The sequence below is a fragment of the Pleuronectes platessa genome, chromosome 23 (assembly GCF_947347685.1).
Source record: "Pleuronectes platessa chromosome 23, fPlePla1.1, whole genome shotgun sequence".
NCBI lineage: Eukaryota > Metazoa > Chordata > Actinopteri > Pleuronectiformes > Pleuronectidae > Pleuronectes > Pleuronectes platessa.
In genome coordinates, this window is record NC_070648.1 from 5,991,381 (window position 1) to 6,004,551 (window position 13,171).

General features: G+C 38.9%; 1 protein-coding gene across 1 annotated transcript; it reads left to right on the forward strand.

Moving 5' to 3' along the window:
- The first annotated feature begins 1,816 nt into the window (after positions 1-1,816).
- LOC128430373 (E3 ubiquitin-protein ligase ZFP91) lies at positions 1,817-11,661 on the forward strand. Its single transcript, XM_053416415.1, has 11 exons — positions 1,817-4,784; positions 6,788-6,819; positions 6,910-7,026; positions 7,130-7,157; positions 7,279-7,359; positions 7,475-7,642; positions 8,330-8,380; positions 8,475-8,553; positions 8,642-8,756; positions 8,946-9,045; positions 9,874-11,661. Exons 1-11 carry the CDS (start codon positions 4,456-4,458, stop codon positions 10,736-10,738), a joined length of 1,965 nt encoding a protein of 654 aa, XP_053272390.1. The 5' UTR covers positions 1,817-4,455; the 3' UTR covers positions 10,739-11,661.
- The last annotated feature ends 1,510 nt before the right edge of the window (positions 11,662-13,171 follow it).

A 13,171-nucleotide genomic window follows, 5' to 3' on the forward strand; every position in this document is an offset into this window, starting at 1 on the left:
AACATCTCCAACAAGGTTTTTCCCTTTTTAAGAGATTAAAACATGTGCACTATAGCTGCAGTGTTATCATAATTTATGTCTCCTGAATTCAAATAATGGTTCATGTTACTACACATAAGGACAGCTTTTATTTGGTGGTGGACACAACGCTTGACAGTTCAATGTGGTAGTTGAATCCATCCAGTTGTTAGTTTAGAGCAAATTTCTTTTTTGAGCGCGTAAAATATTGCCAGATATTAGAAAATAATTTGAACATTTATGACTTGTGAATATTAATTGGGGAAATTGTACTTTAAAATCAGTTTCAGTAACATGGGTATTCTTAGACTTTTAATTTAACCAAGATGGAACGCTAGCAAGTGGGAGTTTAGGGAAGAAAAAAAAAAGAGATCTTCCTCTTATAAAGTTAGATTTTTCTTGGCATTTCAACTTGATTCTCAAAATGCATAATGGAAAGATATTTTTCATCTTTTCATTTTGGTCTAATGCCTGGCCCTCTACACTTTTCCATATGTCTGTTCTTCCTAGTACGTTATAAAAACACCGGAATTGGATAGTCTGAGAACTTGTCAGACTTGTGGAATCCTATGTAGGGCTAGTCACTTAACCCTTTGTAAGGTGACTCAACTGCCAGTAAGACTCGGTGACAAGTGATAGCTGTGCATGAGCAGCAAGCATTTCTGATAACAAAACGAAGACAAATAGAAATGACGTCAAGGTTTTTGGGTCCTATTATATGAAGTCCAACACCGTCTACTAACAACGGCATATTCTTAGCTTCTAGCTTACTTGTTTCCTTGTGCGGAGTCTGTGTGCGCTGTGTGCAGGCTGAAGGATGTTGTGACATGATGTGTGGAAGATAACATTCCCCCACTGGCACATACACACTTCAGCAGGGGCTGAGTGAAAAGACATATTTAAAAATAACTGCTCTGTAGTATTTGATCTCATTTCGTTATTTTTCTGTTTGTGCCATTATTTTCTTCATCAATATTTTACTGTTAATAATGTTATTTTCCATTATTCCGCTATCTCTCTCCAGGAAGTTCACTAAGTCTTTAAAGCTTTTAAGTTCTTTATGCTTTCCCCGGTTTGATCAAATAAAATAGGTCTACAAAAAATACCTAAAAAAACTCTCTTTTGCTAAGTTTTGTCTTTGTACTTGGGAAGGTGTTAATTTAAAGCAAAATTCATAAGCCGTTTTTTTCATTGAGAATATATTTGAAACAAAACATTCTTGGGAAAGTGGTTGTATAAAATCGATGAGGCAAGCAAGTGCAACTCCACACGATCTGTCCAAATAAACAAACCCATAGTTGTTGTTCACGGTTCATTTAGAGTGAATCATGACTCTCATTGTCATTTATGATGTGTGTAATTGAGCCGCAAGTCTATAGCAGAGGTGTGGATGGAGCTACAGACATATTTATTCTTATATCAACTGTATCAACACAGCTACTGAATCTTATTAAGGTCGTCTTACCCTTCTGCCAACATGTTGCATTGTGCATTTAAAACAGTTTGCTTCCCTACTTAGATTCTTTCCTTACAGTAGTATGTGGATATCATTCATGAGAAACTAAAGACCTGGCTTTAATTATTTTTATATTATTTAGATTTTAATATAAATTTCCAAAACTCTTTTGCAATTATATTCTATTTATCGTTCTATTTCATCATTTAATTTCTTTGATTGGTTTTCCCTTAAAAAATATGGGACAGGAAGACTTTTCACCTTGAGGGGAAATGTAGGTCTACTTATTGAATAATTCCAATTGTGGGGAGGGATACATTTAACACTATCGACAGGGACCTAATTTTATTGTGTCTCAAATATCTCGTGTTGTAAAGTTGACTTCATGTAGTGATGCGACTATCTCAGATAGATTGTAAGATTTGTTGGTAAGATTTAGCTCCTCTGTCTGTACTCTGTCTTAAAATGTGCGTGCAGATGAGTTTGTTAGCATGTGATCGGTACGTGACAAAGGCGGAATGCTGGTTTGACCCGGATCTGTGACGTCTGAGGCCTCAGGTGTGGCTGGCATGGCAGTCAGAAATATGTTCCTGGGTGAGTCAACAATGTTTGCAGGTGCATTCAAACTGTGCAAAATATAATCGGTTTCATTTATACTGATACTCTCCTCTTTCGATATTTAATTTATTTCTTCTACTTATTTAACTCAAGTTAATCTATTTAATCGTTCATCTACTTATTTACTTTCTTTGATTTGTTTTTCCTAAAATATCGTTCTTTTCCATCATCTCTTTTAGTATTTATTTTATTGTTGTCATCTGTTCTTGTTTGCCTGTTTCCTGAACCATAATAAATACTGATCTGGTGGGGGATAACAAAAAAAATTGATTCATGCTGAAAAGGAACTGCCAAACCAATAAAAATATAATGGAACCGCCCATCTACTAAGATCTGAATGTACTGGAACTAGGTTAGTACACAAACATATAAACAAAGGACAACGAAAAACACTTCCTGGGTGGAGGTTATTTAGGCTCAGGACTGTTCCATGACTCACACTGAGATGTCTTCTGCATCCATGTTCTATTAAGTCAAGATTTTACAAGTTATTATCCATTTCTGTTTTACTTTACTTGAAAGGGGAGAATATTTGTTGAGAACAACTGCATAGGTTAACCCGTACGTTTTAACTGAGGGCCACTGAGAAGCGCAACTGGGGTGTAGGCAAGATTTGATGTGTAGACCAGGGAGTTTGCTCCGAATATTCCCCCTAACCCTAAATACCGCCAACTCTGTCACAACTTGTAAAGATATTCCTTCATTAGTTTAATGCCCTTAACTCATTGACCAGCTACTTATCATATCAAAAATTTTAGCATAACCCATATTCACAAACTACAATTTGCCTCAAGGGGATAACAATCTTTTCAAGGAGCTCCATTCTCTTTCCTTAACCCTCGACCTGAGAGAAAAAGTCTTAAATGTATCTTCTGTACTTTGTGTCATTTAATTTTATAAGAATCTAAAAATAGAGCAGTTGCACATTTTTGGTTAGTCTCTTATTGTTATTTATTTTTAATACACCTTTCTTACCAAGCTCTACAAAGTGCTTCACAAAGACGACAAACCAAAAAAAAAAAAAAAAAACATCAAAATAATACAATAGCATTTAAAATCAAAGGCAAAAAATTATATAACCCAAAATCTAAAAACAAATAAAAAATATAACAAAAAGCATAAAATGGCAAATACGTTGTAAAAGAAATACCTAAAAGCTATCAAATAGAAGCCATTTGGTAAAAGTACGTTTTGAGAAATGATTTAAAAACTATTATGGCATTCAAAAGTGATAAAACCCACACAAGAGACATCGATAACTTTTCTACAAAATCCCAACCCTCAGATAACATCACCTCCATTTAGACCAGAGCTAAACATACCACATTGTTGTCACTCATGTGAGACTAGTTTCTGTGGTGTATGTTATCTCTTTTCCGCCACGCAGAGGACATGTGGACACAGCCACACCTCGAATCCTGTTGTCTCTGCCGGTGGACACATCGGACTTTGTGTCAAATAAGGACATTATTTCCGATGTTATGTAAGTCTGCAATATGGTAAAAGAAAAACATTCCAACAAATACTTTTAGGAGGATTTAATTATATTGATGTATCGGTGCAATATTATGGAGGATAAAAGAATAAGAGAAAGAGTAAGTGATAGTAGTATTTAATTGTGCTTTCTATTAAAAAATGACCTTATTTTACATATAATGTATGTTCACATGTGTAATAGAAGAAAATAAAATAATTAAGCAAATATTCGTAGAGGTATTTATCCACATTACTTTACCACTGCAATATTATGGAGGAGTCTATTAGAATAAAAGATAAGTGACACTAATTGTAGTAGTTAAGTATTTATACATTTTGTGTGTCGTGTAACGATAGACCATAAATCTAAAATAATTTTAAAACTAATATATGAATGTAGTATTTCATTTATTTGTAGGACTAAAATTATTCTAAAGTTATTCATAAGGATTGCGAAAATTACATGAAAGGCATAGATACCGGTGTTGTACTAAAAACTACATTTCCCATAACCGCCATTTTGTAAATAGTAAGGAAAGCCATTAGTCCAAAAAGGAGCTTATCGCCTCTCCGTGCTGTGGCTCTTAAAGGAGACGCATCCTGAGCGGAACCGGTTTCCACCAAAGAAACGTGAGGTTTGCTGTCGCTTTAAGAAGACAATAATGTTCAATGTTTGTAAAATTATATTCTTCATATAACGTGATATTTTTTAACAATAACAGATCTAATGCAACAGCCGTGTAGTGTCGCTCATTGTATCTTTAGCCAGCGAACATTACTTGGTCCCACCGGAGCAAGGCCTTCTTCTCTGATCTTCATTTTTATATTTTCACATCTAACTGAGTAAGAAACGTGCGTGAGGCTCTTGACAGTCGAACTACAGCGACATGGACTCGGAGGAGGACGAGGTTTCGGCTCCTCGTCCCGGGGTCGAGAACACCGGAGACCCCGAGGAGGCCCCGAGCTCATCCGCGGACTCGCTTGAATCGCCCAGCGGGAGAAGGGGACGCAGAGGCCGCGCTGCAGCTGCAGGGACCCGCCCGGACTCTCGGTCTCCTGCCGGAGGCTCCGTGCGTGTTTTGCGAGCCCGGGGAGCTGCAGCTGGCGCCGCTGCGGGGTCGGAGGATCGTGGCGACTGCACGAAAAAACCCGCAAGTCCGCTCCCGGGACGTGGGAGACGTGCAGGATCCCGCTCCCGACATTCACCCGTCACACAGTAAGTGCATGCACATAAAGGCATGACAGCTACTTTACTGTACATCACTATTGCAAGCAGCCCCAGTGAGTCTGCACAGCAAGGAGGCTCGTTATGGAGGACCATACATGACTTAAGTAAAAATAAATAAATAAATAAATGTATAAATAAAAACAGAAATAAATAAATAAATGAATAAATAAAAATGGAAATAAATAAATAAATACAGAAATAAATAAATAACTATGTTAATACCAAGAGAAATGTCAAAATAAATGTCTTAAATATATTTGCACATTTATTTATTCCCTGATACATTTCCTTTTCATTTGCAGTGTCCTTATGCTAATGAGAAAGGCGGGCCTAACCGCAGTCTCATGCAGGATTGGTCACAAGAGTGTAATGATCCAGCCCTACGTCTGCCTCTCAATGCTGACTGGTGTCCAGTAGCTGTTTGCAGCGTTGAGCCAGTTCACACTTAAAATGAACTAATTCAAGTTCAGAGGGTTAGTTAAGGTTATTTTTTATTGGGATGATTTAGCTGTCAGTAGTCCTGACTGTGAGCGTCACGTGTTGTACTGAGCACAAGGAGCGAGCCGAGAGGAGAAGGAAACAGAAACTCCAGCTCGGTACAAACCACCTGCAGCCTCTGCTCTGATCATGAAGCCGCTGATCTCTGATCAGATGTGACCAGAGAAACTCTGTGTTTTCACTGTTTCCACTGTTCTACAAAGTCACTGACCGGCTGCTTCACGGTGAAGAGCTCAAGTCTCAGTCACTGCCCGTGTCTCTGAGCGAGTGTGTGGAGCAGCGCAGGGGCTGTGTGTGTAGCTCAGTTGACCAATCCTGCTCGAGACTGAGGTTGGGCCCGCCTTTCTCATTAGCATAAGGACACTGAAATCGAAAAATAAAAGTTGGAATAAATGTGGAAATAAATAAATAAATGTGGAAATAAATGCAGAATTAAATAAATCAATGTGTTAAACTTATTTCCACATTTATTTATTTATTTCCACTTTTATTCCAACTTTTATTTATTTCCACATTTATTTATTTCCACATTTCAGTGTCCTTATGCTAATGAGAAAGGCGGGCCTAACCTCAGGATTGGTCAACTGAGCTACACACACACACAGCCCGCTCCGTCACACACTCGCTCAGAGACACGGGCAGTGACTGAGACTTGAGCTTTTCACCGTGAAACAGCCGCTCAGTGACTTTGTAGAACAGTGGAAACACAGAGTTTCTCTGGTCACATCTGATCAGAGATCAGCGGCTTCATGATCAGAGCAGAAGCCGCAGGTGGTTTGTAACGAGCTGGAGTTTCTGTTTCCTCCTTCTCCTCTCGGCTCGCTCCTTGTGCTCAGTACAACACGAGACGTGACGCTCACAGTCAGGACTACTGACAGCTAAATCATCCCAATAAAAAATAACCTTAACTAACCCTCTGAACTTGAACTAGTTCATTTTAAGTGTGAACTGGCTCAACGCTGCAAACAGCTACTGGACACCAGTCAGCATTGAGAGGCAGACGTAGGGCTGGATCATTACACTCTTGTGACCAATCCTGCATGAGACTGCGGCTAGGCCCGCCTTTCTCATTAGCATAAGGACACTGCAAATGAAAAGGAAATGTATCAGGGAATAAATAAATGTGCAAATATATTTAAGACATTTATTTTGACATTTCTTTTGGTATTAACATATTTATTTATTTATTTCTGTATTTATTTATTTATTTCCTTTTTTATTTATTTATTTATTTATTTATTTCTGTATTTATTTATACATTTATTTATTTATTTATTTTTACTTATGTCATGTATGGTCCTCCATAGCTCGTGGCTATAAATGTCGGAAGTGTGTTTTATCACTGGGGGTTCTTAAAGCTATACAAATACCAGATATTGAGTTGGATGCACATGTTTGCCTCTGTGCTCTTGTTATCCTTGCAGTTGTACAATCACAGTATCATGCTTTGTGTTTTAGTTGCACCACATTTATTTACTTTCTCTCTCTCCCAGAGCTGCCACAAAGAAATCCACAGACAGAAAAGGTACACGCACACTTCGCTCAAATGCACATCACCTCTAAACAGATATGTATTGGATGTGTCCCTAACCCTTTGACACACTGGCTCCCTCAGCATCCTCTCTCAGACCCAAGGCGTCCAAACCTGGAAAGGGCAAAGGGAAAACCAGAGCCTCACACACCACAGCAGTAGCAGGCAAACCTGAAGCAGGGATGGAGACTCCATCATGTGGTGAGAGAAACAGTGTCCTTGTTTCTTTACACACACTGTACATGTCTCTTTAATAAGGCTGGAATATTTGAATGCTGAAGTTCAGTATCTCTGTTCTTTTCAGGGGAGGACTTGGAAGACAGCAATGTCAAGTGAGTGCTAGTCAACTTACAGAATGAGAAACGCAGAAGTTGTTATGGTTTCTGTATTTATTTTGCCAATTTGAAGTGTGAATTTTATTGTGGTCCGTATGGTCTCGATGGCCACATGTAGCCTTGCAGATGCAGCTCTCGGCGAGGACCCTCCATACAGTGATGACCCAGATGACCTCATCTGTCAACCCGACACAAAGACGTACGCTGAGCTCACTGCCGTTCTTCAATTGTATCAGTCACGAATGCTACTTTATATGAAGACTAGCAGTGTTAAAATGTTTGTTTCAATTAGGATTTTCCTTGTTACTCTCTAGGAAGAAATCAAGGCAGTGTGCAACGTTACAACAAGAGGAAGTCAAAAAAGAGGAGTTAGAGGGGAAGGAGGAGGAGGAAGAAGAAAATAACATCATAAAGGAAGAAACGACTGAGATTGTGGCGCAAATTGAGGATGGAGAGGTTGACAACACAGAGCCAACCAGGAAGTAAGTAAATTGTGGATTGATGATTATCTGAAGGAAATCACAGAGGGACTGATGGCTAACCACACTGGTAATGGGAGCATTTCAGGTGTGACTGATATCTGAAGGCACAAACCCCATTACTACATCCCTGTGAGCTGGTTTAATGCAGGGCTTTGTCTCTTCCTCCCTTGTGCTGGCTGCAAAAGTGCATTATGAAGTACACCTCTGATTGTGACCTGTGAGTTATTAAATATTGGTAACCACACGTAGCCATATGAGGTCATGACAGAACTAGAACCGCAACCAGAGAGCACATTCCTCTGCCAAACCAATAAAAATTAATGGAGCCACCCATCTACTATGATCGTAATGTACTGGAACTAGGTTAGTACACAAACATATAAACAAAGGACAATGAAAAAACACTTCCTGGGTGGAGGTTATTAAGGTTTAGAACTGTTCCATGACTCACACTGAGATGTCTTCTGCATCCATGTTCTATTAAGTAAAGGTTTTTATTAGAAGTTATTATCCATTTAATATACCTTTTACATGGGGAAAAAGTCACGACTAAAGTATTAACACACATTTCAGCCTACAGATATTACTTTTTTTGTGGATGCCACGTTGAAACATTTGAAGAGGAATCTAAGTGATTTCCTGACCAACTCAAATTCATACTCAACTTCAGAATTTGTTTCCATTCAGGCGAGGTCGACAGCACAAAGATAGCAAAGCCCCTCGGCAGCCAAAGCGAAGGTACAAATCTTTCCTATGTCAGTTCCTTTTGATATCTATTGTTAATCAAATAGAATTGGATTATGATGCTGTTTCCTCTTTTGTGTCCTTACAGGAAAAAGCCCCCAGTGCAGTATGTCCGCTGTGAAATGGAAGGCTGTGGCACTGTCTTAGCCCACCCACGCTACCTACAGGTCTGCCACCCTGTCGCCCTTAACCGGGACAACCGTGTTATTTTATCTTCTTCTAGCTGACTCTTCATCTGTCTCCTCTCTTTTTCAGCACCATATAAAATACCAGCACTTGCTAAAAAAGAAGTATGTCTGTGATCACCCTTCATGTGGGCGCTTGTTTCGCCTGCAGAAGCAGCTGTTGCGCCACGCCAAGCACCACACAGGTGATGTTGGAGCATCGAGTGTTCATGTGGACATTCTTTATACTCTCCCTTTATGTCTTCTCAATAACAGACACATTTCTGAGCTTCTTGAACTGCTTCATTATACAAGCCAAGCTGAGAGATGAAATAATTCTTCTTTGTTTCTTTTCATGCAGTTTTTTTAATCTCTGCCCGTCATTTGTCTTTCAGACCAACGGGACTACATCTGTGAGTTTTGTGCTCGTGCCTTCAAGAGCTCCCATAACCTCGCTGTGCACAGGATGATCCACACAGGAGAGAAACCTATACAGTGAGTAGGAGCAATAGTTTGCCTATTTATTTAGAGTTGATTTAAGATTTCATGCACATTGTCATTTATACAGTCACTGTATAATACTTTATTCTCGTAATTTTAAGGTTTTTTATTTTATTTTCATGCTAAAAAACAGTGAGAATTAACAGAATAGAGGAGATAAGAAACATATCAAACTCTACTAACGTCATTATTTACTATTAAAGCTCATTCTGTCACTAAAGTATTGACACCAGCCATCTGACTTGGATTTAAATCCTGGTTAATCCAGGGTTGTATAAACACGTCGGCTATAAATCCTTTGTATAAACAGCTTTCTTAGTTGTACCTATTTATGGGACTGCATGTAATGTGTTATGTAATGTTCCTAATGTATTGTCAACGGAAAGCACCAGACATAATAGATCTGTTTTTATACTCCGCCCTGACGAAGGCAGAAGATTAAGACTTTATGAAGAGCATTTTCTTTTCTTTGTCATACACATTTTAAGATCTTGTATAATGTGAAGTTGTTTCGTTTTAGATCTGAGTCATGTCTGAATGAATTGTGAGGGATTCATTGTATTTCTTTCTTTGCATATGGTACAAGTGTGCATGTAATCATTAGTAGTTTTTATATGTAGCCAAATTGAATTTAGCTTGTAATAATATTGTGTTATAATTTTATTGAATGCAGGACTTCCTTGTTGTGGAGTATATTTAACTATTTTCTACTGATTTGAAAACGTCTATTTTAGGAAATTTGAGGTAAAGGGTCATAGGTGAGATCTGAGCTTCACATCAGTTTGGATCATAATATGTTCTTCTGTCTCCACCTTGTGGCAGATGTGAGATCTGTGGCTTCACCTGCCGTCAGAAGGCCTCCTTAAACTGGCACATGAAGAAACACGATGCAGAAGCCTCCTACCAGTTTTCTTGCTCCGTTTGTGGCAAAAAGTTTGAAAAAAAAGACTCTGTTGTTGCACACAAGGCCAAGAGCCACCCTGAGGTGCTCATAGCTGAGGCTGTTGCAGCTAATGGTGGTACGGTAATAAGATGTTCCACCCCGGGCACAGAGAATGTCCCTGTCCTCACCCAGCCTGAACAGCCCTCTGTCAGCCAGGAGATCCAAGAGCTCCAGCAGAGCCAGGTGATCCAGGAGAGCCAGGAGGCAGCAGTGGGTAGTAATCTCACTCCGCTGCAGCAGGTGGTGCTCCCATTTACTCCACAGACTCAACTAGATGTGTCTCAAGGCCAGTTCCTCCAACTGCCGACGCATCAGGTGGTGCAGGTAGCACACCCGCAGCAGGCCCCTACCTTGCTGCACCTCACCGCTGCTCCTCTCTCTCACCTCTCCACCAACAGCCACCCGCAGCTCATCCAGCTCCCTTCCCTTCCCGCCAGCACCACCGCATCTATGACCACCATGGGCTCCCAGAGCACCCTCCTCACCCTCAGCTCCGTCACCACCCTGGCCTCCCAGCAGGCCGTGCAGTGGGGCAGGGAGGCGGCAGAAGTCGCCCCGCTGGCTGGGGAGGGCGAGCTGTGGGAAAAGGTGATCGTGGGCGGGGACCACCAGGATGTTGGGGACATGATTTGGGAGAGCTGCAGGGAGAGGAGGAAGGACGACGAGGGGGTTGTCTGGGAGCGGGAAGGAGAGAGACAGATTCGGTTGCAGTGTGCAGAGATTCACGGAGATAATTTAATCTAGATAGACGGCTCGAGAATGATGAACTTCATGGAGGGAAACTAAAAGGACACAAGACTGAAGGAAATGTTTATGCAAATTCAAGAAATAGCAATTTATCTCCATGGAGTATATCATAGCAGACGCATACAGTTACAAAACTACTTCATGTCAGGGAATATGATTAAATATGTAGATTAGTGATGCTTCTTTTACCACTTAATTTGAGTGTTTTAGAACTTTAACTTTGTCACCCTGTGTTTGTATAGATATGTGTATGTTAAAAAACATTTTAGATTTAAAGATAATGTACAGGAAAGTCCAAAATGACATTGACATTTATTTCCACATAGTAGCCCTGCTATCTTTATCTTTATTTTAATCTTTAATCTATTTACAGAGTGAAATGAGTGTCCTGAGGTTAACTCCAGCACTAGTTGCTTAAAACATCCAGAAAAATATTCCCTCCGAGCAACAACTACAACCACATTTTTTTGGGGTTTTGACAAGAACAAATTACAGACAAAATACAAAATAAGCAGCTTTAAAGTTCTTACATTGAAAGCCAGCCATTGTTTATTTTATTATTTACCTCCATGCTTTACCTACTGTCACATGCCAAAATGTCTAATGTCCAAAATATCTATATCGTCGTCCTCATTTGATCGTATTTATTCACCAGTGTTACATTTTCCATCCAAATGGTACTTTACGTTTGGCGTCTGATTTAATCAGTATACAGATCTTTGCATTGTCAGGATTATACAGGTAACAGTATTTTGATTTAAAAAAGAAATGTTTGTAATTCTCTCAATGGATGCGCTCAATATTTTTTGTTAGAAATGTTTAATAAGAAAATATACCTCTGTACACTGCCACTACTACTGAGTAATCGTCAGCTTAATTTATCCAAAATTATGTTCAGAATAAATGAATTATGTGCTGAAGTCTGTGGGTATGTTTATTTTTTGGGACAAATCCTTTTAACAAGAGAATCATTGTAACCAAATTACTTGAAATGACATATGCTTATCAATTACTGCAGTACCCTCAAATCACATACTGGGGAAAAAAAGATTGTTATGGAACTTTTCTGGAAGCTGGTGAAAAGAGAACTCCAGCATCAGCTGATGTCATAAACAGAAGATTTTAATGTAGACTTGATGCATCAAGGAGAACAGCAGGTGCAACAATATAGAAATACAAACAGAAAACCATGAGCAATTGTCACCCCAAGTCTGTACTTGCGTCACCCACTCAAACAGCAGATCCATGAATGGCTAGAATTGCTGTCATTCTCTATGTTACATGTAGCTGTTGGCATCCTATTGGATAGTTAAACCTAAAGTATGCATAACTAATTCACATTCTGCCACTGGGGAAATACGCCAAAGAGTAAAAGTCGGGGAGAGGTGAAGTTGGTGTCTCTCTGTCGGGAGTATCTGAGTTAGATATGAAAGTCCCTCAACGTAGATACCACAATACACTGTTGGTTGGGCCTTTATCTATAACCTGACCTTGGGTACTGACAGGCACTATTCTCCTGTACAGATATAATGTATAATATATAATGGCATATACAGTATTGTATATGCCTCAAAAAAGATAAATGAAGAAGACAAGACAAGTAGAAGAGGAAAACAAAGCAAACCAATGTTAGGTTTAATATTTGGCACAAAAACCTGGATTGCATTATAATTCTAACCTATCAGTGATGCACGAGTTGGTTAAGACTTGATGGAATCAGCAAACATATTCAGAGAGGGATCTGCCCCTTTCATTTTGTACACTTAACTGTGTTTTAGATCAATCTTCCATTAATAATCCATTTCGACAAGCTGAAAAATAGTTTGTAGACATTTTATTTAATATGTACATATGTAAACAAGATTCCTCCAGATTATTAGGTTTGACCATATGTATGCCCCTAACAGGTAAAATGAGCTCAAATTTACAATTTATTCTATATATTTTTAACGTAAATGTATTTACAACAATATCCAGGATGATGTTCTTAGAGGAAAAAATCATTAAAAATCACAGCTTTATTATTGCCTGAAAAGGAGAGTGTGCACCATAATAAAAATACATATGTAGGTTTGTCAATATGGTACTTTGCCAACAATATTAGTTTAATTGATTGAATTCAGATGCAGAATTGAAATTCTCTCAAAAAAACAACTCAGCCATAGTCCTGCAAACATAGAAATAAAAGCCCTATGAGACACATTCTACATTAGTGAACACGAGCAATACAATTAATATTAGATTGTTTGATTGATTGATATTCTTGCTTATTTTTAATATTGTACTGATAAAAACACAATATTCTACATTCAAAGTTACACTTAGATGTCTTAAAATCGACTGTTATCAGTTTCGGATATTAGATAGTTTCTAAAAACATGGCACCAGAGCTTTTTATTCTCTCTTGTGCACGTGAAGAAAATGGTTTGC